At 47.9% G+C, this 26894-nt stretch overlaps 5 protein-coding genes and 1 long non-coding RNA gene across 10 annotated transcripts; 2 read left to right on the top strand and 4 right to left on the bottom strand.

The window, feature by feature from the left end:
* Nucleotides 1-3430: 3430 nt before the first annotated feature.
* Nucleotides 3431-4100, bottom strand: LOC117580578. The gene is made up of 2 exons (XM_034267183.1): nucleotides 4077-4100; nucleotides 3431-3669 (listed from the first exon to the last, which is right to left on the bottom strand). Exons 1-2 carry the CDS (start codon nucleotides 4098-4100, stop codon nucleotides 3478-3480), a joined length of 216 nt encoding a protein of 71 aa, XP_034123074.1. The 3' UTR covers nucleotides 3431-3477.
* A 190-nt stretch (nucleotides 4101-4290) lies between these two features.
* Nucleotides 4291-4726, top strand: LOC117579600. The gene has a single exon (XM_034265532.1). The coding sequence runs from the start codon at nucleotides 4465-4467 to the stop codon at nucleotides 4714-4716; it is 252 nt and encodes an 83-aa protein (XP_034121423.1). The 5' UTR covers nucleotides 4291-4464; the 3' UTR covers nucleotides 4717-4726.
* A 247-nt stretch (nucleotides 4727-4973) lies between these two features.
* On the bottom strand, nucleotides 4974-7225 carry LOC117579599 (nucleobindin-2). The gene is made up of 3 exons (XM_034265531.1): nucleotides 6862-7225; nucleotides 5534-6798; nucleotides 4974-5470 (listed from the first exon to the last, which is right to left on the bottom strand). The coding sequence occupies exons 1-3, from the start codon at nucleotides 7123-7125 to the stop codon at nucleotides 5320-5322; spliced, it is 1680 nt and encodes a 559-aa protein (XP_034121422.1). The 5' UTR covers nucleotides 7126-7225; the 3' UTR covers nucleotides 4974-5319.
* A 332-nt stretch (nucleotides 7226-7557) lies between these two features.
* LOC117579773 (GATOR complex protein NPRL3) lies at nucleotides 7558-9610 on the bottom strand. The gene is made up of 2 exons (XM_034265829.1): nucleotides 9444-9610; nucleotides 7558-9384 (listed from the first exon to the last, which is right to left on the bottom strand). Exons 1-2 carry the CDS (start codon nucleotides 9575-9577, stop codon nucleotides 7620-7622), a joined length of 1899 nt encoding a protein of 632 aa, XP_034121720.1. The 5' UTR covers nucleotides 9578-9610; the 3' UTR covers nucleotides 7558-7619.
* A 507-nt stretch (nucleotides 9611-10117) lies between these two features.
* LOC117580292 lies at nucleotides 10118-26615 on the top strand. 5 transcript variants are annotated; one of them, XR_004573558.1, is made up of 8 exons: nucleotides 10118-10270; nucleotides 11148-11379; nucleotides 14972-17533; nucleotides 17726-18333; nucleotides 18396-18606; nucleotides 18667-25723; nucleotides 25786-26048; nucleotides 26114-26615. XR_004573558.1 is itself a non-coding variant. In XM_034266767.1 (8 exons), exons 4-7 carry the CDS (start codon nucleotides 15534-15536, stop codon nucleotides 25697-25699), a joined length of 9852 nt encoding a protein of 3283 aa, XP_034122658.1. In that variant the 5' UTR covers nucleotides 10118-10270; nucleotides 11148-11379; nucleotides 14670-14672; nucleotides 14972-15533; the 3' UTR covers nucleotides 25700-25723; nucleotides 25786-26615. The 5 variants fall into 5 exon arrangements, 4 of the variants coding, with proteins under 4 accessions (XP_034122658.1, XP_034122659.1, XP_034122661.1 ...); XM_034266767.1 differs by adding an exon at nucleotides 14670-14672 and having other exon boundaries at nucleotides 25786-26615; XM_034266768.1 differs by having other exon boundaries at nucleotides 10131-10270; nucleotides 11128-11379; nucleotides 25786-26615.
* Nucleotides 11234-11758, bottom strand: LOC117580293. The gene is made up of 2 exons (XR_004573559.1): nucleotides 11589-11758; nucleotides 11234-11518 (listed from the first exon to the last, which is right to left on the bottom strand). It is a non-coding gene; the product is annotated as an uncharacterized LOC117580293 (long non-coding RNA).
* Nucleotides 26616-26894: the final 279 nt, after the last annotated feature.

Genomic DNA, 26894 nt, shown 5'->3' with positions numbered 1-26894 from the left:
ATTGTTTATATGTTTGCTCCCGATCAACGTTAGTGAAATTTTGGGAAAAACCGATTAACACGAGACAGGGGAACAGATTGTACAGATTAATTGGCATACTTTTTGGATAAGCTCTAGCTCTCTTATACTCACACCATACACGCCCCCTTCCAATGCTTTCCCATCGAAGAGTGTCTAAAATAGAAGAGTTCTTTAACAGTAAGTCTCTTCCTAACACAACAAACGATAAAGTTAAATGAGTTCAAGAGTTAGGCAGTAATAACGAGAAATAGGAGCATACCATTTTCAAATCAAATGGATATTCTTTTGGTAATTTAACTCGGAAATAAAGACTTCATTGAAAGCTACTAAAAAAACGAATAGCACCTAAGAAGTATGCTAGGAAATCCAAAAGCTACGACTTTTAAAATTATTTCGCTTATCAGCGCGAATCACGATCAGAATATTACTACAATTTCTATACACTAGCTGCCTTTGATAGTGTATTTCTTATAGACAAAAGGGAGGGAACTCCTTCATTAGCAGAATATCAAGCAGAATAGATACAATTTCTCTGGCTTGGCGGTTCCCAGAACACGATTTAATTCCGCTTTCGTTCTTTAATTTCAACTTATTTATATACCATTTGTGGTAGATGTTTTTGTGTGATAGCTCTGCAGTTTCGTCAACACACATGTTTTTGCAGCGGCAGAACAATGGGCCTTAGAGTAGAGAATATTTGTGCCTTTATAATAAGATAATGATGTGAAGGTGGGAAGATGTTTAGACTTAATGGAAATCCGATTATAATATAGTTATCTCTCTCGAAGTGCACACAGAATAATATAAGAAACATCTTAAATTTGTAAAATAGTCGAAAAAGGAAAAGGAAATATAGACAATGCAATGGCTAAGAAAGCGCGGAAAGACCCAGCAGAGCAGAGCACATAGCACATATTCTGCGGGAAGAAAATTGTTTCCATATTTCTTGTGGTATAAATAGCAAGGCCTGATTGATGGATTCAACAGAAAGACAAGCTTTAGCAGAAACGAGAGTTACCATGCGATACCTTTTTGTGCTTTCCCTGCCCATTCTGGCCACTCTCGTGTGTGTGTGCCCCTGACCACAGCGGCGTCCTCCACATCGAGCACCAGCAGCTCCGCGTCAATCAGCACGGAAACAGAATCCACCACTGAGACGGTGGCAGTGAGCACCACCACGACAGCAGGAGCAGCAGCCTCGACTACATCTGCATCAGCATCTGCTTCAACAAAACGGCCTTGTCGTCGTCCCGACGGTGATTGTGGATGTGGTGGCATAGGACGCGACGGAGGCGGTCGTGGAAGGGGCAGGAGGGGACGTGAAGACGGCGAACGGGGAGAAGGACGCAGCGGTGGAGGGGGACGCGGTGGAGGTGGTGGAGGTGGTGGAGGCGGACGCTCTCGTGGGCGCTCTAATGGACGCGGATCTAATGCATGGCTAAGTGATTCAGCAGTATATTCACCACGAATTCAATAAAAGTCAAAGAAAAATGCACTACGACTTTTTGCGATTTCGTATTCTTATGGGTTTTGAGGGTAGAAGAATCATAGCGGTGTATCGTGTGCTTTCATTCGTTTAACGATTACGAAACAGCATGCTTAGCACAGATTCTGGAAAAGTAGGCCTCTGGGGCTACCGACTGTCGATTGATAAACACAAAATTCAGTTAATATTCTTTATTTGGCAATTAGTATTCCGGTTGTTCAGCATTTAACCCTATGTGAGCCTTCGGCGAGTCACAATCACGTAGGTCCTGATGCACCTGCTCGGGTTCTTGCACTTCGTTACGGATGATTGCGTTGTAGTTGCTGAGGCTACCAACTGCATGGCCAACGCGAACAAAGTAACCAGGAAAAGGAGCTTCATGTTGAGTAATTGGATTTCTGTGTAGAGCACTTATCGACTTGATGGGAACAACGGGTTTTGTGATTGATTGATGTGGCATTCGACGTACTATTTATACTAGTAACGATTATTATTCGCACCAGCAACAGCACCAAGCCCAGCTGCGAGAAGTCCACAAAATGTAAGCCAAATATTTGCTCTGTTATGTAAGCTATAAAAATTCAGTTGGCAATTCCAAATATGAGCCCAAGAGATGTTTTTATGTATTATTCACATTTCCTTCTCAAAGTATCCAACTGGTGTGTGGTTACAGTTTTGCTCAAATTATACAATTGTTCAAACATATCCCCCATTGGCGAATGGCAAATATTTGGGTATTTGCTTCGTATTGATTCCTTCCTTTTACATTATGCTCTTCCATGTGGGGAGGGGAAGATAAGTATGTGGGGTAAACACCTCTCTCCTTTTTTGGCTTCGACCGTGAGTAACCTAGGGATATTTATTAGGTTCAGCGTGAGAATCATTAGTGTGTTGAGCCAGTAGAGAGTGGTCATGGTTTAGGTCGAGGTTTGAATTAGGTTATACTTCAAGGAGACGCAACAGCGGGAAAAACGAGACCAGTAAGTCAACCGAGACCGTGTTCGAAGTGGACGTTGTTCGGAGGCAGCAACAACCGTTGCATCTGCAGCTACAACAACGACGACAGCAGCATCAGTGACCACTGCAACTACCAAGAAAACAACAAGGAGATGCTGGAGGGGAAACAATTGGTGCAACACCCGCAAGCAAGTGAAGTGCAAGAACCCCAAGAAGTGCATCAAGACTATTGTGGTAGTGCGTCGCAGAAGGAACTAAAAATCTACATATTCCAAAATAACAAACAATAAATTTTACGACTGCTCTGAAATCATACAAGTTTTATATTTACATCCGGCCAATAGGGGTTCTTTTCTTACACGAGAAGTAAGGCATTTAACTTGTCCGGCTCCTGGACATCTAGAATATAGACAGTCAGAGGATTCATTAATTTGTCTGTTCTTTAATATAATGCCAAATACCCAAGCTATCCAATAACAGCCAGTTGTAGCACATTTACATATGTATGTACATACATCATACTATATACAAATGTATTTATTTGAAATTGATCCACCAATCGCCTACGTAATTCGAAGTTCAAGGGAAGTGCAACGAACGCAAAGGTCGAAATATCTTACATAGTTTATTTAAAAGTGTCTTTGCAAGTGCATTCGCATAAATGGGGCAAGTGGACCATGAGTACCTACCGATAATGCTAGCTGCCTGTAAGCCATTCTCCAAAGTTATTTGATGAGCAAGAACAGTCGTGTGAAAATGCTTCTCAATACTTATGAGCAGCAGTAAGATCTTATTGTTTCATGCCACTAGAGGAGACAGGTACCCTCGAGAAGATTCAGAGAAACAGTAAAACCCAACTTCAACTACGAAGTGAACGACTATTGTGGCATATAGTGGACATCGAATCTATCGGTCTGAATGATTCTGAGTAATCTTTCCTTCCAAAACCTTAATACCATTAAATTCTTTTCAATTGATTTCTGATTTATTTTGTTGTACTTCTTAGATGCCATTTAATTCCTCCTGCGACGCACCACCACAATGGTCTTGATGCACTTCTTGGGGTTCTTGCACTTCACTTGCTTGCGGGTGTTGCACCAATTGTTTCCCCTCCAGCATCTCCTTGTTGTTTTCTTGGTAGTTGCAGTGGTCACTGATGCTGCTGTCGTCGTTGTTGTAGCTGCAGATGCAACGGTTGTTGCTGCCTCCGAACAACGTCCACTTCGAACACGGTCTCGGTTGACTTACTGGTCTCGTTTTTCCCGCTGTTGCGTCTCCTTGAAGTATAACCTAATTCAAACCTCGACCTAAACCATGACCACTCTCTACTGGCTCAACACACTAATGATTCTCACGCTGAACCTAATAAATATCCCTAGGTTACTCACGGTCGAAGCCAAAAAAGGAGACCAGTGTTTACTATATGTATGGTACATATAACGTACGAGTACTTCTTATGTCTTATGGATTGTGTATCAATACGAAGCAAATAGCTAAATATTTGACATGCTTATGTGCTCCCTAAGATATTATGTTTGAACAATTGAATAATTTGAGCAAAACTGTAATCATATTAACCACACACCAGTAGGGTACATTGAGCAGGAAATACTCTCTGAGGTAGCTGCCAGCACATAAGAGTTACAATTATTGTATACACCCTTCGTTCACTCTTCTTCGTGTATGGGAAAACATGTCTCTTGGTGTGCTATCTGTATCTACTTACTGAATATTTAAAGCTTTACAGCTTGAACAAACATTTGCTGTTGCCTTTCCTGTTGGCTTACATTTTTGTCTGTTTACCGTTACTAAGAGGTAATCAAAGCTTTGCAAAACATTCCAAAAGGGAAGTGTGCGGAATTCAGAAGTCGGAACAGAAGCAAAACCCCTTTAAAGACTCAATATCTCCCGTCAGTTAATCATAACACTCAGTCACATCAGGCCGATAGGAGCTGCACAAATTTCCAGAAAATTCACAGAAGTATTCAGGCGAATCGAAAATGAAATTCCTGTTCGTAGCCGCCCTCATTGCTCTAGCCATCCAGTTGACTCTGGCGCAGACTTCACCTGCAACAACGGAGGCAGCAACAGCTACAACGACCGTTTCATCAGTGACCGCTGCAACTACTAAGAAAACCACAAGGCGATGCTGGAGGGGAAACAATTGGTGCAACACCCGCCAGCAGGTGAAGTGCAAGAACCCCAAGAAGTGCATCAAGACCATTGTGGTGGTGCGTCGCAGGAGGAACTGATTGATCTGAAATGAACATTATAATTTTAATATTGATAAAAAAATAAAGAAAGAAAGAAATAATAATGGCAAAACTTGCGTTCTTATTGCATCTGGAGCAACTCGGGATTGTTGTAGATTTCGGATTCATTTTTGTAGGCTTTCGAAATAGTTTTCTGCATCCAATAATATTTCGACTTCTCTTACATACGTATTTGTATCGTTTATTATACGAGAACTACTGTGATGAAGCGTTGAATCATTTGTAAAGTTTTCTTCCGTGGTCTGACCCAATTGTTATTTATTTTTCTGCTATGAAAACTCATATTGTATAAATAGTAATATGTACAAAAAATTCGTTAAAAAAACTTCGCATAATGCAGAGGGACAGGAGAAGAAGAAAGAGTATAAAAGAGAGAGAAGTAGATAACTTTTACAATGGAAAGACAATGTGGCAGCCGAATCGACATTCGGTTATTAATTTCTTTCTTGCCATATAATCGTAGTGAGAAATTGTTTTGTGTTTTGCTATTTCAGTCCAATCAGTGGTCTCAAAATCAACCAAAAATTTAATTCGATTTCTATACGTTTTTCTCTATACCAAATGCACCATCGAAAGGAATTTTTAGTGTTGCTGCTGTGGTATTTGTTGATTTTGTTGATGCTCTTTCTGTTGCTGCTGTACCGGAAGCTGTTGACTTTGCACAGATGGCGGCTGTTGATTATTCAATTGCTGGGCTTGGGGCTGTTGTTGTTGCACGGGTTGCTGTTGCTGTACATGTTGCTGGCTTCCGGGTTGTTGTTGCTGTTGAATGGGTTGCTGCTGTACTGGCTGCTGCTGTTGTTGAACAGGTTTCTGTTGCTGCTGTTGCACTGGCTGCTGCTGATATTGCACGGGCTGCTGCTGTTGCACAGGTTGCTGCTGCTGTTGCTGATGCTGCACGGGCTGCGGCTGCTGCTGTTGTTGCTGCTGCACGGGCTGTGGCTGCTGATAGACTGGCTGTGGCTGCTGTTGTGGTATCTGTCCGGCATGCTGATATACCTGATTGGGATGCAATTGCACGGGTTGTCCATTGCCGTATTGCTGTTGCTGGTACTGCTGCGCGTATTGCTGTTGCTGCTGAGCATATTGTTGCTGCTGCTGTGCGTGCTGCTGTTCTGCCTGCTGGTAGTGGAGCTGAGCTCCAGGCGGCGCTTCATGGTAGGCCACACCGCCGGGTGGCGGCGCTGAGTAGTAGCCTTGAGGCATATTTGGGTGGGGCGGCAGTTGTCCCTGGGCAATCATTCTTTGCACTTCCTCCTGGCGGCGGCGCTCGTACTCCAGATACTCATCGTGAGTGTATTGCGGCTGTTTGTCGATGGTCTCCCATTCGGGATCCTTCTGGAACTCGTCCTTCGTAGTTTGCATCATGAACTCCTCGATGCTGATCAATCCATCGTGATTGGTGTCCGTCTCCTGGAAGTAATGCTCACGCATGCGCTCCATTTCCTCAGCCCTTTCGCGCATATCGTCCTCGGGCAGATCACTTTGATAGACCTTGTCCAGTTCCTTGACAAACAGGGCCTTCACTTCGGCCTCGTCCCAGTAGCCGTTGCTGTCCACGTCGTGGATGGAGAAGAAGGTCTTCGGCTCAAAGTCATTCTTGTCCATATGGTCCTGCTTCTCCCATACCTCTTCCAGTTGAGCCTTGTTGCCAGGATGGTGTAGTTTGCCGTGCTCCTTGTGCTTCTCCTCCTTTTGTTTGAGCTCCGCTTCGAACTTCTTACGCGACGCCTCGTCCATTTCCTTCTTCTGGGCCTCGCGCTCGAACTCCTTTTGCATTTCGTATTCCTTGAAATCCCCACGACGCTTGCGATCCGCCTCGGCCAGATCATCAGACGTTTTCTGAATCAACTTCTTCAAATCCTCTATCTCGAAAGTGTGCGCATTGTCATGATCCAAATGCAGAGGCACCTTCAGATGCTTCCGATCGATGTCGTTCCTTAGCTCATAGGCCTGATTGGCCAGCTCGCGCAGTCGCTCCAACTCTCGTCGCTTTATTTCGTCAAGCTTTGTTCTCACATGATGATTCACATAGTCAAGCTCTTGAGCTATTTTGCCACTCTGCAAAAAAACAGAAGACCTTGGTTATCGCTACAACATATGGGAAATCCCCTGCACACTTACACGTATGTCTGCCTCGGGGGCCTTGTCCAGCTTTTGTCGAAACTCGGGATCAGCTTCCAGTGCCTCGACCACTTCCCTCAGATAACGCTCATACTCCAGAGCCGTCTCCACGTCAGCTGTGGCGGGGGTGCTGCTGGATTCAGCCTCCTTGGCGTCCGCTTTTTTGTTTTGAGTCACGGGCAAAGCTGTCACCGTCGAAATCGCAATGAAAATAATCAAAGCCAGGCCCAGCAAGGACAGATTATGTGCTTGCTTGCACTTCATGGTTGCGAGTGGTGTGTTCTGAGCGCGTGCCTGAGGTTTTGATTCGACAACTGTGCAAATATTTAAATAAAAGAATTAAATATTCTGACGTGTCGCGACTGCGGATTTGTCGACAAAAGTCTAACCCTCATAAATATACCAAAATATTGGCTCAGATATGCCATTATATACTATACGATAGTTTCAGCTGGAACAAGAACCTTGAACTCGTAACTTAACAATTATTATCAATATTTAATAATTTCGATCTGCTAATCAGCGGTTTAAATGTTAATAGGGTATTCATACTTCGATTTTTTTAAATTGCCTCTTTCGCCTGGAGAGCAGCCAATTAAAAAAATGTTCACCGTCTAAAATGTCACACAAAAATACCAACCATAAAAATACTGTGATGTTTTACAGTGAAGCCCCGATTTAAAGATAAATTCACAATTCACATTCATTACGTATATTCGTTTTGGCTGCGTTTGGAATGCTCACGGTACTTACTTAAACTACTTGTTATTGTACATAGAGGCAATAGCCGGATCCTCCGTCTCATAGATGATCAGCACGTCGCGGAACTTGTCGAGCAACTGCAGCAGCTGGGAACGCCGCAGGTTCTCAAAGTACATGATCTCCTCGAGATGATGCTCGCTCTTGAAGTAGCCCATCTGATAGAGCTTGACCAGCAGCGCCAGGTCGTCGACGTTGAGCGAGGCAGGTATACGGCGGATGGCGGCCCGATCTGCATCGTTGAAGACCTGCAACAGCTCCTTCAGCTTCTGCTCATCCTCCATCGAATCGATGCTGTCGCAATTGTCCGTGCTCAGCGAGGCGGTCATACTGAAGTTCGACTTGTGGCTGGATGAGGGCTGCACGGCAATGTTGTCTGAGGCCAGCGAGGAGTGGTCCTCGGAGACGTCTCGCCGATGACTGATAGATGGCACGGGGACGGGCAACGGCTGGCTGGACATGCTCAGCATGGAGCCATCGTGCAGCTCGTCTTGATCGGGATCCTGGTCCCCCTCATCGTCGCTGGCTCCACGCAGCTGATGCCCACAGGAAGCCGAGTCGCCAAAGTCGTCCTCGCTGGGCATGAACTGAACGTAGGTGTGAAGCTGCATGAGCAGGTGGTGCTGCAGCATCCACAACACCATCTGAGCGAGGATGCCCTGCCGTGCCGGCTGCTGTAGGGGAGTGGTCAAATGCCCAATCGATGTGGGCAGTGAGAAGTCGGAGATGACCTCGAACAGGGACATGCCAGCAAAACGAGTCGAGAACTTCTCCACCAGGTGCGACTTTGTGTGCAGCGGGGCGTCTGGCGCAATCACATACACATTCGTCTCGCACAACGGATAAATGATGGTGGCCTTGGCCCAGTAGACCAGGTGCGAGACAAGCTTGTAGACATGCTCGATGCTTAGGTCCGCGTTGGAGGCCATACTCTGGAGGCTGATCAGCGGATTGTAGGCGTCCACCAGCTGCCACAACATCCTGGCCCCCGTAGGTGGGACACAGTCGAGCAGCTCCGCAAAGTCCACCAACAGGAGCATACCATGGTACGGCTTGAGTGCCCGCAGACAGCGATCTATCGTCTCGGGGTCCACCATGCTGCCCTTCTTGTGCAGCTGATGAGCCTTGGCCGGCAGGCAGAAGCAGAGCGTCAGATTCTGATTTAGTGAGGTGCTGAGTAGGCCGGTGGTACACAGATCATGGAATATAGACTTGAGGGCTTGCGCCAGGCTGCACCTCTCCGCAATCAGCTCGAGGGTTCTCTCCAACGGCTGCTGTTGCTGCTCGTCGTGTGTGCGAGCCATGTGGGCCGTCTGCTCCGTAAGATAGCCGCTGCGTTGTTCCTCAAACTTGAGTGCCAGTCCCAGGCGTTTGCTTAGCTCGTGATAGCACTTCACAATCGAGTAGCTGGCCTGGGCATGCAGCGCAAAGACAATGTTGATGAGCATCTGTTGCTTTTTGACAGACCCGACGGTGGCTGAAGCGGTTGGCACGGGATTGGCAGTGGCCCCACCGACTGAAGGCAGCGATATGCTGCTGCTGGCATTGCTGGGCCTTTGCTCCTTATGGGGAATCAGCGTGGGATGGCTCACAAACCTAACATCGTTCAGCTTCAGCTCGAACTTTTGGTTGCACAGCTGCGGCTTGACGGCAAAGAGAGCGGACAGGACCTCATCGGCAAAGCCCTGCAGCTGACCCTGGCTGATATGTGTGGGCGTCTGGAGTAGATCGTCAGTGTTGGCGACGGCATAGGGATTTCGTTTTCTGTAGGAGCAAAAGGCATTGAAGTGGAGTTCAGATGTCGGCAGCAGTGGCCTCCTGACCTGGACTTGCGCTGCTCCTCCGTGGGCACCTCGGTTTGCCCCAAAGTCTGATACGGATACCGATACAGCAGGCGATCTCCCTTGCTATCAAAGTAGACCAGGATCACCGCCAAAGGATTCACATTCGCCTCCATCTCACCAGTATGACCACGAAATTATCGATAAAATATACCGTCAGACCCTCGGAAATATTCCCATTCTAAAATTGTACCATAAATATACCTTAAATCTTAAATCATTTACCTCGACTTTGATTTTCTGTTAAATATTAATAGCTAGTTGGGATTCACAGCTCCATCAACGTAAGAGGGGATGTACAAAATGTATACATTTCCTACGTTGCATACCATACTTTTAGTTTTGACTTACAATGTAAACAATACAACAAAAGCGCTAAAACTAGCCAATCTTGTGGTAATTTTATATACAATGGATTACAATTATAACTACATGGCTGAGGGTCTAAGAGGGGCACTTAGGACACAACCGAATATAATAAAAATGTACGAATTGTAGTAATTTGTGGTAATATCTTCTTTTAAAATGACAAGAATACATTTAGAAAGCAGTATTATTTTCTATGGTTTACTCATGGGTTAAGTTCGTTTTTTTTCTCAGTATATTTACTTACTAATTTGAAAATGAGAAGGTATTTTCGGAATACGGTCAGGCGGTATATTTAATCGATAAATCCGCGGTCACACTCGTGCATTAATTAAACGCGTGGAAATTGTGCTTAAAACAACAAAATAAATTGAGGAAAATAGTTAAAAACATAGTATGCGATGGCGGCAATCGCATCACTATGAAATTTAACTGTGAAACGTGTTAGTTGGGCTCTTAAATGCAGTTTTAGAAAACGATTTCTTATTAGCGTGTATGAGAAGAGGAAAACAGATACAATGTGAGAAGCAAAATACGCGCTGAGCTTAAGAGCAAGCGAGATGTCGCTAAACGTGTACTGGCAGCGGTCTATATATACATATGCACATGAATATAGTATTTGTGCCAGTGTAGGAGGAGTATAGGGAATTGTACAAAAAATATAGTTTGTTTGCTTGTGGTTTACGTTTTTAAATTACTTTCATAGTTTATATTGCTAATAGATGGACAAAAAGGTTGCATTTCCATACAGAGTATTGCACCGTTATGGTGTATTAACTGTTTTGTCACTCAGAAAATGTTGGTTTTTTTTTTTGGCCGTGTGGGTAATGTGAAAAGTTAATAATAGCTAGTTAGTTAATTTCACTTAACTACTTTTCTTTTGTGTATATGTGGTCTAATATCCGTATGTCGTGTGTATAGATTTTACACATACCGAAATATGTGCGTGCGTGTGTGAGTGTCGACGAAGAGACGGAAAGGCGAAATCGAAATGTACGTACAGCATTTCGGAATGGCCAGGCACAGTAATAATAGGCTAAAGAAAAGAAGCAGTGCAACACAGAAACGAAGAAGAAGCAGGGCAGCTAGCGAACAAAATAAAATAGCCGATAATAGGCAGTTGGCAAGACTCTGTCACACGTCAGAACAGGCACGCTAGCTGTAGTCATCGATGTATGTTTAGCTATCCCGCTCAGACGCACACAATTTGTGTCATCCGTGTATGTGTTTTCCTCATTCTTTTTATCATCTTCTTATGCCATACGGTATTAATAATAATAAAATTAATTAATCGAAGTAGAAACATTTTGTTTTGTGCAGGTACTAAACGTTCCAAACAGCGCCGCGAAATCTTTTGAGTGGTACGCATCGAAAATGTTCAAAAGAACTACAAACAAGTGCCCAAGTGTATGCAAATTGTATTTGTTTTGTAAAAAGCAAACGTGAAAAGAGTTTTGTGCGCCAAATACGCAAAAGTTTGAAATCAAAGCTTGCCGTCGAATTAAACAGAGTTGTGAAAAATGAAGTGAGCCTCCAATGAACAAAATAAACGGTGAGTAAAGCGTTAATAACCAAGTGTAAGAAATGCGCGCCTTAACCGGAAAAAGTGCTGTTATTAGGAGAGAACCGTCCGTGGGCATTGCCAAACAGTATATTCTTGCAATGAATCATAACCTGCACTTGTTATACAGCTCGTTGGTTAAATGCAAATTTGAGCGGGTTAAATATTTGTTGATGCATTTCTATTCACTTTTCGCATACCGTGTCGCCATTTTTGATTTTGTGTTTCTCCCCACGGCAGTGCATATGTCGTGCTCTCTCGCACTCATGGGTGCCTTCATTTGTTTTGCTTTCGATTCTGCTTTGTGCAGCGTGAAGCTGGATGTGCCCAAAATAGAGCTCCACAGAGTTGGCAGCCCCGCGCATATGGTTAAAAACATTGAAATTTTCGTCATTATAAAGTTGTTTGATTCATATTAAGTGCAAGTGCGACTAGGCCCTTAACACAAATGTTAAGCAGTCACACCTTCAATGCATTTGCCACACAATATGTATTCCTATTTGTGTATTTCTTGTTTTCGTCGCTTTGACATGCGCATCAGATCGCATGCCCATTTAAACTTGAAATATATTAAAAAACTAAAAGAAGTTCAATAATATAAATAATTGCAAGTCTGTATTGCACCACAGCCGCCATGTTGAAAGTGACGTGATCCAATATCCATAATGTTAGAACGCGACGTTAGTCGCTTAGATCTCATTTCCCTTTTCTTTCATATTATTTTCGTCAAACGTTTTATTGCGTGTTCTCACAGTTTTCCCGCTCGTACGTCCTGAAGTTAGCCGCAGTCGCATACGAGTGTGTGCGTGTACTAGGGGCTAGGTAGTATGTTTGTCCCGCTTCTGCGCACTGGCTGTTACTGTGTTTCTCTTTACGCATACGTGATTTTTGCAATTGTTATTTATGTCTTGCTCTCTGTACGCGCGAATTTTCGCCACAAAATGAAAGCAAAAGTTGATAGACGAGTTTTTATGGTGCGCTTATTTTTCCCCTGCGCAGCACAGAACTAATGTACAATTGCGAATGTGAGGAAACGGAATAGGAAGGCATTCAATAATTCCAAGGGCTGTCACATACCCAGGTTACCCAAGACCGCCACCCAACTCCCGCCAGTTTGTGCCGTTTCGTGGGAGGTCGCCTCTCTTTTTGACCAATTGGTATTTCATTGATGTATTGGAGCATGTTCCGTTGCATTGTCAGGCCAGCCCACATTGCTCAACACTGTCCACATGCAGGCGCAATGTTGTTGGCGCCTGAATAATTCAATCCCATGAAATTGATCGATGTTTGCAAATACAGGGAAGTGGCAATAAATTAACTAAGACGCAAATAGTTGAGAGTACAATTAGCCAGCAGCACCCCCTGAGCAGAGCGGATAGGTGTTTTGTGTGGGTTGGGTGGTCGGTTGTCAATGAAAGTACAGCATGGCAATGCCAATACGTTTGTAATGCGCTAGTGCTGGTATTAGTGCAGTCACGTAGGCCAATCAGATAGAGGTGTTTGACTATTCCGGCGGTGATATAGAGACCGCTGCCTATCCCAATTATGTACTATATGTATGTACCCATTCGCTTTTCCAGAATAAGCTTTCGTATCTCCTCTTTGTGTTTGTTTTATTTCATCTGGTCGCTGCAGCAGAACCATGGCAACGACAACGCGATGAAAGCACCGCAGCGGTCAGTACATGCATACATGTGTATACATTTGATTTGGTGTGCGTGTGCTATAAGTTTTCAGCGTGCATTTCATGCACGATTTTACAAGCCGGCTCTCTCGCTCACTCTCACGGTCGGTAAGTTATTTGTAGGTGTGTGTGGGTGTCCGTGTAATTTGTTTATGGCGCGTCTTTCAGTTGATGGCTGTTGTTGCTGGGGTTGGGGTAGGGTTAGCTTTTGCGTATGAACAAGATATGTATGTATGTACGCACACTCATATGTCTATGTGCACAGCTCTGTGGTTGATTTTACCTTCTTCCCAATGATTATTCTGCTGTTAGAATGTGTAAAATTTGTTTCGTTGCTTCTTCACATTTCATTCTCTGGTTCATGTGTGTGTGAGAGAGCTTGTGTATTTTTAAATAGAGACGTTGTATGATACACACACACAAACAAATTTGTCTAAAGATTTTTGTTTGCATGTGTGTAACCCAAATCAAAATGTACTGAAGCTACTGATTCCCCCCAGTTCCTTTCTTTGAGATGAAATTATGCTTTCTTAGTTCGGGCATACATTATTGCTTGCTCGTAGTTATTATGTTAATCGTAACCCAAAATTAAACGGAAATAGAGGGAGGAGGGCAACTGCAATACATATGACTTCGTTGGAGATCTATCCTAGCTATAAACCATAGAGATTATATAATCCTCTTTCAAGCTTCGACTAGTACTTTCGTTCCGGGAATTTACATAGTTGTATAGTAAGTATAAGTATGTATAGTATGTACAGTATAGTATGTACAGTATAGTATGTAGTATGTATGTACAAATGTAGGAAATAAACTGAAAGGTTACATAAGCTCATTGACAGTACTTTCTGATTTCTCTTTTCGTTGATTGTTCTTGCTTCGTTTCGCGTAGCCAATTCGATTGGGGAACAAAATGCGCCTGCCTGGCTCTATATCAATTAGAAATTATATCTAATGCCAGACAATAGGCGCAAATTGGCACCGAACACACGCACACACAAACACACATTTGCGGGTTTTAATACGAGTCTGCATGTGTGTGGGTAGAGACAAGTGCAAGCAGAGAGAAACAACTTGTAATAGATACAAAAGAAAAAAACTAGCAGTGAATGCCGCGCCGCGCCGGATGCCAAGGCAAAATTAGTGCATTCACTTTTTGCTTTGCTTTGGCATGCGAATGGCGAGGCGAAAGGAGAGCTGGCAAAAAATATTAAATTGGAGGAATGGATAGAAAAAACATTCCAATGGTATGTGTGTGTATTTGTGCATGGGAGGGGACCCAAAAGAATTGACAAAGAATAGTTTGAAGGGAAAGAAATCGGATTTTAAAATCGATTTCAAAGTTCTTGTTTGTTATTGCGCGAGTGTTGTGTACTTGATGATCTTCATCGTACTGCTACGCTAGATTTAGCAAAACGCGTATCGCATGAAAATTTGTTAGTGCCTGCAACAAAAAGATAAAAACGGGTTTTGTTCAAGCTATATGAACAAGTGCTAAATGTTGTTGGTTTTTGCATTGCACTGACGACGTCCCTTACTCTTTACTTTGGCGCTCCTTTCGACATTAGTTCTGCTGCTGCCGCATTCAAGTTTAAAGCAAGTGCAGCAAAGGCGAGGTAGCAGCAGCATAGGCAACCACGAATCGCGTTCCAAAGGGGAACACGAAAAATCTCGCACAATAGCACGCGCGTGTATTGCTGTTTTCAATGCGCAATGCGCATGCGTATTTTTGGCGCCCGTTGGCAGCACTATGCATCTGACTTGTTATGTTACATAACGCGATTTCGGATTGCATTTGGCAATGCCGCGCCTAAATCTTAGAGATGGGTGTACATATTATCGATAAGTACTGGAGCTTTCAATTGTTTACAAATGTTTTTTCCTTTTCTTTTTTTTCAGCAACAACGAAAGAACGTTTATGTAAAATACATTATACCAAACGGATAAGAAGTCGAAACATACAACGACGGAAAACGAGATTAACTGGAGATAATAGTGGGGGCAAAGCAGCAACGGAAGAGGCAGAAACGACGACGCTGAAGAATATCAAATCGCGCACAGTTATGGTTGTAATGGCTGACAATGTAATGTGGCACAGTGTTGGACACCGTCTATGCAATTCGAACGCGCACCACCAACCATTACCGTTAGGAGCCAGTCAGCAGCAGGCCAGCAGTGCCATTGCCAGTACCAGTAGCAGAGCCGGGGACGAAGAAAGCATTTCTGGTTATGCATTAAGCCCCCAATACTTTGGGGGCACACCGAACCAGCTACAGCTACAGCTCCAGCACCAGCAGCAGCATGACTGCCTTGTCAGTGAAGTAGTGTTGTGAAACGACAAAACGCGAATCGAACTCCACTAAGCGAGTAATCTGAACTTAAAGAAGTCCCTCTCTACACAAAAATAAATATAATTTTAGCTAAAAAGCGATCTAAACGCAACCCAGAACCCAAAAGAATCATGCCCACGCACGACACAGTATTCGTGGAGCCAGCCGTTAGCAGCAGCAGCGGCGGCAGTGGAAGTGTCAGCAGCACGAGCAGTAGCAGCAGTAGCATCAGCCGGGTCGGGGGTGGGCCTCCGCACATTGTCATCGATGGCAGTAGCCTGTCTACGCAGGCGCAGCTGCAGCGCATCATGCACCGTCGAATGTCGATTAGCACACGCCAGATACTCAGTGCCAGCCAAAGTCTGCCCCAGCCTCCACCCTCCTCTCAGAAATACGCCGTGCGTACCACAGCCGCGGGGGCCGCAACGGGAGCAGGCGGTTCTACGCAGGAGCTGATCAATCCCCAGATCTATAAGATTGTGACCACTGACGGTAGCACCAGCAACGTCATTATCGATGCCGGAGCTGCTGCCCCGCCACACAATTCTAAGCTGCTTCTCAGCAATCTCACGGTCCTGTCCAAGCAGGCGCCTGGGACGCCTGGCACCCAGCAGCAGCACCAGCTCAATTATATGGGCGCCAAGAATTTGCCGTATGTCACGGCCTCGCCCGCAAAGGGACTGCAACAGCAGCAACAGCAGCCCCAGAAATTCGGGAGCATCAGTGCGTTCAAGGCGCAACAGCAGCAGCAGCAGAACCAGCAGCAGGCCACCTTGCAGAAGGTAACGCTGGGATCCCGGGTGGCCACCCGCCTGCAGTCGTATGTCCCAGTTAGCCAGCACTCGGCGAATCCGCCTCAGATAATTGTTCAGCCGGCGCAGCCCAAGTATGTGAGTGCCACGGCGACGACTGTGGCGAATGCAGCGCTCCTGAAAAAGGCCAATCAGAAGATCACGGTCAAGAGCATGGGCAACATGCTGCAGCAACAGCAACAACAGCAGCAGCAACAGCAACAACAAATGCAGGCACAACAGCTGAAGAACTTCATTTCTCTCCACCAGCAGCAGCAGCAACAACAGCAGCAGCAGCAGTCCTACAAGGCAGGAACCAAGACAAAGTTTGTGAAACAGTCAACGTCCCTGTCTATAGCTGCCCTACCGCAGCAGCAGCCGCAGCACCAAACGAGCTATGCCAAACAGGGAATGTCACTGTCGACGCCAACGAAGGTTACCAAACTGAACAGCAAGTATGTGCAGCAACAGATAAGTTTGCCGCAGGGTACGCAGCTTCAGCAAAAAACATCAGCGACGAATACCACGGCCGCCGGATATCTGTTGCAGCAGCAACAGCAGGGGCAGGGCCTGGGTACGGGACTAACGACCACTGCTGGCACCATAAAGTTTGTCAACTCCCATGGGACCGTCATCCAGCAGCATCCCCAGCAGCATCAATTGCAGGCGTTGCAGAAGCGAACCCACTACAACAGCAGTGGCAGCAGCGACAACGAGCAACACTTGGACAGGACTTCGTCCTCGCTGGTCACCGACGACGTGGTGATTGTCAATGGCACCCAGATGACCGACGAGCTCTCGGCTCGCATTCTACAGAGCATGGCCCAGAAGTCCTACAGCCAGCAGCAGCAGCGCTTTCATCAGACGCCTGGTAGTGGCAGTGGCAGCACCCAAATGCCGCCACCCACCCAAATATTATATAGCAGTAGCAGCAGCAACAACAGCAGTAGCAATGGAGGTGGGGTGACAGTGGCGAACAGTGCAGCATCCCCGTCGGGTGGAGCCAATCCTGCTGGAAATCTACTGCTGACGCACTTCCAGACATCTGCGAAGGTTACGTCTCCCTCGTTTCTAACTGTGGGGGCGAATCCTCCCGTCAGTCTAGCTAGCACACCTTCTGTTAGCATATCGTCGCATGGATTTGCAAGCGGCAGTGCTGCCATATCCTCGTACATGTCATCTGCAACGGCGGCGAGACGTCAGTCCGTGAGTGCGCCCAGCAGTCGGGCAGCTTCCCTGGAGCGAAAGCAGCAGCAGCACCACCAACAACAACAACACGATGCAGCGATAGGCAGTGCACGCAAAGCACCCACTGTAATCGAGTATTACAACAAGCATGGGTAACTTACTTTTTTTGTTTGTTAATTATAAAGATGTATTGACTTGGCATTTTTTGAGTATTGCAATTGGGAAGTTGATAGAAACTATCGCGATGTGGCGATAGATATTAATGTTTCTCGATTCACTCATCGATAACTGTCAAACTTCATTTGTCAGTGTCTAATAGTAAATATTTATATTCTACTTTGCAGCACCGGCAACAGCAGCATAATCACTAGCAGCAGTAGCAGCAATAACCAATTGGGAAGCAGTCAAATGGGAAGTACAATGGGCAAAGCTGGAAGCACAATAGGAATCTTTAATGGCAGCAATCGCACCAGCAATGGACCATCGACCATCACAGCACTGAATATTCCAGCGTCGCCTGTTCATGTACAGCCCGTTAGTGCCACAAGTGTCTCTGAAGAGGGGGCATCGTCCTCGCCTGCGGCAGCAATGAAGGCCACTCCTCCAAACATGCAACAGCCGCAGCATCAGCAACCGCAATTGGGTCCGAACCAGGATGAGGATCTGTTCATTGAGGAGGTGCGTCCAGTGCCCGTGCAGACCCAGGATCTGCGTTTGCAGCAGGTGCATGCCATCACTCAGGATCATACCTACGCCTCGCAACAGCAGCTGCCACAGCCACAGCAACAAACACAGGCGGCGGCAAATACAGTGGCAGCTTCAACTGGTTCGGGATCGGCACAACCGCAGCAATGGTCGCTGGGCGGCATTGGAGCTACAGTGGCCGGCGGGGCAGCCGCACCTACACCCACAGCCGGCGGTTATGGCACTTATGGCGCCTATGGTCAGCAGAGTGAGTAAAAGCTACAAAGATACTTTCGAAGAAGATTTTGTTTATACTCGAATCGTTTGCAGTTGCTCGCCATGTTCACGCCACGGACGATGATGCACACTCGGGTATCAGCAGCAGTTCTCGCTTGGGATTGGGATTGGCCGGCATCGATATGGATCCGGGCGAAGAGACGGAGACAGCGCCCGAGGCTGAGGCTGAGGATGATTCCGTCACGCGCTGCATTTGTGATTTGACCCTCGATGATGGCTACATGATCTGCTGCGACAAGTGCTCGTAAGTTGCATAAACTTCCGTTTCAGAAATCACATAACCACCTTAACCGATGTCTTCTAGGGTATGGCAACATGTGGACTGCATGGGCATCGACCGCTCGAACATTCCCGAGTTCTACAAGTGCGAGTTGTGTGAGCCACGTGCTGTGGATAAGGCCAGGGCCAGGGCATTGCAACGACAGAAGCGCCGAGAGCAGATGCTGTTGGTGGCAACGCAGGCGGCAAATGGAGCTGCCGCTATTGCAGCGGGTACTGCAGTGGCTGGGGGCATGACTGGAGGAGGAGGATTACTTTCCTCTGGAGCTGGAGCTGGTCTTGCCATTTCGGAGGACAACCAGCAGCAACATCGTCTGACATCGGGTCTGAATGGAGGATATGCCGCGGCCACTGGCATGTCGAAAAAGTCCAAAAAAACAAAAGATGTCACCACGGGATCAGCTTCGCTCAAGAAAAACAAAAAGAGTGGTGGAGGAGGCGCTGGGGGTGACAAAAACAGTAGCCTCAATCCCAGTGGCGGCGGCGGAAAGACCAGCAAGAAGAGCAGCAAACGCAAGTGCAAGTCAGGCGGCGATGGAGCTGGAGGAAGCGGCAGCAGTCCCGCTCTGACAGCGGCCGAGAAGCATGCCGCCAATCTGCGGTTGTGGATCGAGAACTACGAGTACGCGGTGACCAATCATTACTCTCCCGAGCTGCGGGCTCGCCTGCATGCCATACAGAAGCAGCCGAGCCTGCTGCAGAGCATCCAGAACACGGAGAACAAGGCCCTGCGACAAATCCAGATCTCGAGTGCCGCCAGCGAGCTGGAGCAGCGGGCCCAGCTCATACCCTATGCGGGGGCCAAGGTGCTTATCAGCAGCGTCGACATCTTCCCGCACGCGCCCATCCACGAGCTGCGCGGCAAGTACATGCTCACCACCCAGTTCCGAACCCAGAATCCCACCGTCAACATGAACACACCACCGCCCAGTAACTATCTGAACAGCTTCAAGGCCCACAAGACGCCTGGACAATTTGTGTTCTTCTATCAGCTACCCGGCGTGGAGGCTCCCATGCAGACGCTGCGCCCGGACGGAAGCTCACCGCATGAGCAGCAGCAACCGCCCGCCTATCTCAAGGGCCCGGAGGTGTGCGTGGATACGCGCACATACGGCAACGATGCTCGCTTCGTTCGAAGATCGTGCCGACCCAATGCGGAATTGCAGCACTATTTCGAAAAGGGAACGCTCCACCTGTACATTGTGGCACTGACGCACATCCGAGCTCAGACGGAGATCACGGTGCGTCACGAGCCGCACGATTTGGCTGCCGTGGAGCACAAGAAGTCCCATGCTGCTGTCATACAACCGACGAGCACGCGATGCGCCTGTGACTTGGGAACCGATTGCCTTTTTGCACTGCCACTGGCCGTGCAGCAGCAACTGCAAGCGCCGCCCACTCAGCCACGGAGCAGTCATCGCAACAAGGCCTCAGCTGCAGTGGCGGCCAACAGTGCAGCAGCCATTCAACTGATGATGGGCCTGGGAGTGAGCACTGGTGCAGGAGTTACAGGAGTTGCAGGGCCCAGTGCCAGAAACCGTTCCACCTCGTCCAGTGGGGAGAGTAGCCACATGGGGCTCAACAGTCCGCAGTTGAGCCAACTGAATATTGGCTTTAAGCCATCTCCTGCTTCCGGCTGCACCCAGAACACGCCGCCTGTTGCTGCCGTCCTGTGCAGCAACAGCGGAGGCAGCAACAGCAGCAACAACTCCTGCTCGGTGTCCATGTCCAGTGTGCTGCACGACTCGGGCATCTGCACCTCGTCTTCATCGCCATCGGTCTCCATTCCATCTCCGACGCCCATCCAGCTCCAGTCACCAACACTGCAGTCGCAGCATCAACAGTCACAGATACAGATTGGAGCACCGCCTGCACAACTGTCCCTGTTGCAACGAAGTCCAACACAGCAGCAGCAACAGATTCTTGCTTCGCTGCCCACACCTATGTTACTGTCGCCTCAGTTGCAGGTGGTTGCATCGCCCCAGCAGCAGCAGCAGCAGCAACTGCAGCAGGTTGTCCTACCACCAACACCACAGAAGTCATCGCTGTTGCAGCAGCCACAGCAGCATCTGCCACAGGAGCCTCTGGCTGTTATAGCAGCAGCTGCGGCTGCCCAGCGACCCATGGCCACCTATTTTGTTCAGCAGCAGCAAGAACAATCGCCGCAACGCCATGTAGTACAGAAACTTGTGTCACCGCAACATCAAATGCCGCAGCAGCAGCAACAGCAGCAAGTGCAACAAACGTTTCTTAAACAGCAACAGAGACAGCAGCAGCAACAACAGCAAATGGCTGATGAAGCTCGAATGGCAGTTAGTGCACTGCAAACATTGCATGCAGCACCCACTTCACATATTGTGACGCCAATTAAAGTGATAGCACCACAGCAGCAGCAGCAGCAACAACATCATCAAATGCAGCCACAGACTCTGTTACAACAGCAGCAGCTGAATCAGCATCAACAACAATTGCAACAGCAGCACCAACAACAGTCACAGCAGCAGCAGCAGCAGCAGCAGTCACCACAACAGCCACAACAACAGGTCATCTATTCGACTATTCAGGTGACTCCACCAACCAAAGTACTCACTGTAAAGAGCGTTCCGACGGCTGCCAACAACATAAGTATTTCAAATTCTTCGCCTGCTCCAGTAACTGGCACAAGGAAAACTCCCATAAGGCAGCAACAACAGCAAGTAGCAGCACCAGCTGCAGTCGCAGAAACATCGCCGAAAGTTGAATCGAAAGAAGACGACGGACCCAGTGACTCGCCGCCTCCACGCACTGCGGCCAAGGATGGCAAGAAGCCATCGCGTGAGGACCGAAAGCTGGCGGCCATCATACGAGCTATTGATAACATGGAAAAGCGGGAGGCACGGGGTAAAAAGGAGACTCGCCAAAGCGGTGGCAAGCGGCAGGCGAGCAACTCACCTGCCTCGCCATGTGGCAAGCGACGTAGGTCCATCTCCATCAGCGAAGATGCCGAGACTCCAACGGGCATCAATTTGGGTGTAACGCCGCAGCGCAGAAACCGACGGAAGCGTAATGTCAGTCGCAGCTACAACAACAACAACGGAGGACTGAACAACAAGCGCAGAAAGAGTGTCCTCTTGGAGTCCGATTGCGACTCGCATGCGCTGACCAACTCAGAGTCCGAGGATCACGTGCAGCAGCATCCACACCATCAGACAGTGGATCAGGCGGCTGGCCTACTTTTGTCTTTGGCACACAATACATCCGCGGCCAGCGATTCTTTCAAGTCGCCTACTTCACAGTCGCAGTCGCAAGCTCAGCAGGGCACTCCGGCATCCGTGAGCAGTGCTTGCCTGCTGATTGAGGCTGCCATGGGACCGTTGGAGCAGCCGCTGCAGTCGCCGGCAGCCATGTCGTCGCCCGCCTCCATGGGGGAGTTCAAGTACCCGCCAGGCGGTGCTAAAACCAAGAAGACACTTATGTCCAGCTGGTTCCAGCAGGCGGAACAGTGTGAATCGCAGCAGTCCGGGTTGGACAGCCTTGTCCAGGCGGCCATGTGTGAAATCAATGGCGAGAGAGAACAACTGCAGCAGCAGGTTCAATCTTCACCAGCGCCAGCTCTCCAAAAGGTGGAGCAGTTCATCCACCAGGCGGAATCGACTACGTCCGCAGCCATACAGGCGACACCTAGGGAGCACCTTCACCTCCCCCTGCAGAATAATTCATCGGTGAAGAAGCGCTGGCTGCGTCAGGCCATTAGCGAGGAGACAACCCCAGATCCAGAGGAGGGACTCCAGCAACAGCAATCGCCTGCTGCCGCCACGTCCGCACCCCAAATGCACGTGATCTCGCCGCTGTCTAATGGATTCAGTACGCCGCTTAAGAAGCGTCGTCTGGTGATCAGCAACGGAGCCACAGTCGCAGGCAATGTAGAGACAGATGAGCCGCATATCGATGTGATTGGTGATGCCAAGGATGTCGATGCAATGGAAGAGGTGGATGTTATTGTGCCGCTAAAAGTTGAGACGGAAACAGAGCTGCTGGATGTGCACAACCATAATCACAGACACAACCATCACCTGCATCACCAGGAGCAAGACGATGATGTGGACATATTGCGTTCGCCCAGTCCTGGTGCACAGCAAATCGTAGCCGAAGACAATCTGGTCAAGATCGAGCCTGAGGACACCAGTGCAGCGGCAGATGATGTTAAGATCGATGTGGAGCGTGAGGAGAGTCAGGCCTGTGACAAGTTCGAGGAGATGGTGAAGGTGAAGCGCGAGGAGGAGGAACGTGAGGAAAGGGAACTTCGCGAGACGCAGCTGCATCTGCAGGAACAGTCACAGCCACAGCTCCAGCAACAAGAAGAGCCAAAACTCGAGACTAAGGTTGAGGCTCCGAAAGTTGAGGCTCCGAAAGTTGAGGCACCACCAAAGGTGGTTAAGCCAGAGACGGAGGCACCCAAGTTGGAGCAACTAAAAGCTGAGCCCAAGCCGGGAGAGTCTCTACTGCGGAGTACAGCCATAACCACAGCAGTAGCACAAGCACCAGCTTCAGGAGGATCCATCAATTCCCGTCCGCTAACCCTTAAGGTGAAGGAGGATCAGCCAAAGAAACCAAAACAGGAGCCGCCTACACCACCTTCAACGTTACAGCCTCAGCAGCCCTCCTCAAAGCAAGCAGAAGTGGCCGTGACCACATTGCCTACCGTTGCATCAGCAGCAGCATCAGCGGTAGCAATTCCAACACCAATAGCTGCACCGGCAGTGCCAGCTGCAACTGCATCGAACAGCAGCACAAAAAGTCTCACCGAAATCGATATCCAGGAACGTTTGCTGTCCTTCCATGAGCAGAACATTTCCTATTTGCAGTCAAGGAATAAGAAGGCGGCAGCAGCTGCTGCAGCAGCGGCGGTGGCGGTGGCATCATCATCATCGACAACGTCCAGCAACAAGAGCAGCAGCGGCAGCGGGTCAGAGACCAAGAAGTCATCATCCAAGGAAAAGGATGAGAAGCGCGAGAAGGACAAACAGCCGAAGAAGTCCAAAAAGGAGAAGAAAAAGTCTAAGGATAAGGATAAGCAGAAGGCTGCAGCCACTCACCCGGGAGCGAATGTAGTTGTTGAACAAAAGAAGAAACAGCAGCCACAGGCATCCCCACGTCCGGATTCCAAAGCCTCCCCAGCTATTGCTCCAGTTTTTGCCCCAGTTACAGCAGCAGCAGCAGCTCCCAATCTTCCGGTGGCCACAGCCAATGGAAAGACAAAGCACATCCCACACACACCCAACAACAGTGTGGAGCAGCAGCAGCAGCAACAGCAACAGATGCGTCGTCGCACCATGTCCATGTGCGTGACACCAGTCACCCCGGCTCTGGCAGCGCTTCCCCCCTCATTGCTGACTCCGGCTCCGACCAAGAAACGCCAGACTAACTTTGAGCAGGAGCTGACCAAACCGAACAGCCAGATCCTGAGCAGCAGCATTCTGCTGAACAGCAGCAAGGCCCAGGGCACTCCCACGGCTACGGCCATAGCCACAGCCGCTCCGATGGTCGTGCAACAGCAGCAACACCGGAAGGAGAACAATCATCATGAGGCGAATCCCGGTGGTGGTCCAATGAGCCGGCCTGCGGCCGTCGCCAGTGGAAAGCTGCCCAATATCAGCCGCAGGCGGGAGTCCATGTGCGGGAGTCGTCAGCAGCAGGTGCTCTTCCAGGCAGCACTTTTGAGCAAGAAGGAAAAGAAGGAAAAGAAGTCGAAGAAGAAGGATCGAGAGAAGCGAAAGGCGGAGAAGCAAAAGAGCAAGGATAAGGAGCGCGAAAAGGAAAAGGAAGGCAAGCTAAAGGTCAACAATAACATTCAACAGAAGCCAGCCACTCCAACTGCAACTGCAACTCCAATTCCCATTCCCACTGTGGACTCACACGTTGCTCCAACTCCAACGCCAACGCCGACGCCAAAGGCTGCCCCCATTCCAGTATTGATTACGCAGCCCAATCCAGCGCCCAAATCACCACAGGGATTGGCTTCCAAAATGCAGCTGACCTATTACACCTCCATCTACGGCAAGGCCCATGAGCCGCCACCAGCCTGCAGTAACAGCAGTAGCATCATGCCCAGCCTGGCCGAGTACCTGGCCTCCACAAAATCAAAGTCGGCAACCACACCTACGGCCACGCCCTTGCCCATGCCTGCGCCAGGGTTTCCCAGTCTGGCTGTGGTGAAGCCTAGTCCAGGAGCAGCAGTCACGCCTGTCTTGTGCGCGAGTCCCGTCGTTACTTCGCTGGACATGCCGCCGCCAGCCACTTCTCACCTGAAGATATACACGCGCACCGCCAATTGTGATCCTCGCCTGAACCCCATGCTTACGCAGCCGGAGCCCGCTCCCATGCCCAAGCGTAAGCTCTCAATCAGCGAGTATCGCATGCGGCATCGTCCGTCGGTGGATACGCCCAGTCCCACCACTCCAACAACGCCCAGCTCCATTAATATTGGGTTTGCACAGCCGCAGACAATCAATAAGGGTGCGCTGCAGTCGCCGGATCGTTTCCAGGCAGCAATGCGCGAGCGCCGCAACTCGATTAGTGTACAGCAGCATCACCAAAACAACATCAGCAGCAGCCTTAACACTAACAACACCCCCAGCAAGGGAAGTTCCAGTGTGACTGGAACTGCGATTAATACTGGCAGCAGCAGCAGCAGCCTCAAGAATCTACAGCAAGTGCAAGGTGTTGGCATCTCTGGTGGAGGACCGATTAAGAAGCTACCGTCCGCTGACACTACTTTGAGCAATGTAAACATAATGCTGAGCACGGCTCAGAAGCTAAACCTGTTCGATGGCAAGCTCAAGATGGAACCGAGGGCGAATCCTGGCACTTCTACCAAATATCAGCTTATCCCTGGCGCAGGAGGACACTTCAATGCGGCACCCACGCTGCTCGAGCAGCAGCAGGAGAAGATTAGCGAACGCTCACGCTTCATGCAGCGAACCATTTCCTGCGACTCGCGGGTGACTGAGCGGAGGGGCGCCTCTGGTGGCCCGATTTCTGCGAAGGTCAATGAGAAGGTGACTGGCAGCGGGAGGTAGGCTGGATGGCATCTGAAACGACGGGTAAGTGTTGCTACTGAGATTTTCAAAAAGGAACGGGACTTTCAACTACATTTAATCCACAGAAAATCGTAAGAAACAATCGACCTAAAACGGAAATCAAGAAACTCCAACAAGAACAACGATCATGAGAAATTGCTGACGAAATCAAATAATTGTCCACGTTACAGACTCGCTTTTCTTACACAAAACCAACAATAAACAAAACTCACTTTTTTCAATTCAGAAAATCAAAGAACAAGATCCAATACAATCCAAACTCAATGTAAATAATGAATCGGAATAGCTTGCAAAGCAAACAAAAACAAAACAAGAAATGAAAAGAAACGTAACTAGAAGAAACACTTTTTGATACACTAATTAGTTAATTAATAGTCTCGTTTTTTGTCACAGCAAAGAAGCCAATTCTATTACTTATCGAGAAAGAAACCAACAACCTACTATATACGATATATATATAGCCCTATATAATGATACTGTATAAGAATTAACTTACTTAGAATATAGTGTAGATTAGGCGGCGAAAACTGAAGTTATTTGAGACGTTAGGGATACCCTTCTGGCATCGTTTCGTTATTAAATATGTATTTAAGGCCCTAAGTTGACTCAAGCCAAGAGACGAGTTTCAATAAACCCATAGAGGAAGCAGGAGAGCCTAAAGCTGTGAGCGAGCAAGTGGGGGGGAGATTCTCCCATTCTGTTTGATTTACTTTCATTTTACCCATGGAATTACGTTTAATTTTAATAATAAACAAAAACGAAATATCAGCTATTAAAATAGTTTAACATCATATTTACCCGATACCGATACCCGAACACACACTGAACAGAACATAACAAAGAAACACCCAGAAAAAGCCAATGTAAATAATACTTTTAAACAAACACTCAAACAGCAAAAACAGAGAGAATAAAAAATGCAAACCAATCTGTTATCGACACGATGCACATACAAACGTAAATAATGTTAAATATCTGTATATACCATAGAATATATGTACATCTTGATCATATTATAAGCGCGGATATGACGACGTGTACCGTGTATCGCACCGCATATTATAAACAAGTTATACAGTACAGCGTAAGTTCAACATTGAAAAAGAGTACAAAGCGAGGTTTGATTGAGCGACCGAACCGCGATTACAACGTGTATATACAGGCAACAGCTGAT

This window comes from Drosophila guanche, unplaced genomic scaffold (assembly GCF_900245975.1).
Source record: "Drosophila guanche unplaced genomic scaffold, DGUA_6, whole genome shotgun sequence".
NCBI classification, from domain to species: Eukaryota; Metazoa; Arthropoda; class Insecta; order Diptera; family Drosophilidae; genus Drosophila; species Drosophila guanche.
Note: the sequence above shows the minus strand (reverse complement) of the source record. Positions and strands in the feature narration are given on the sequence as shown.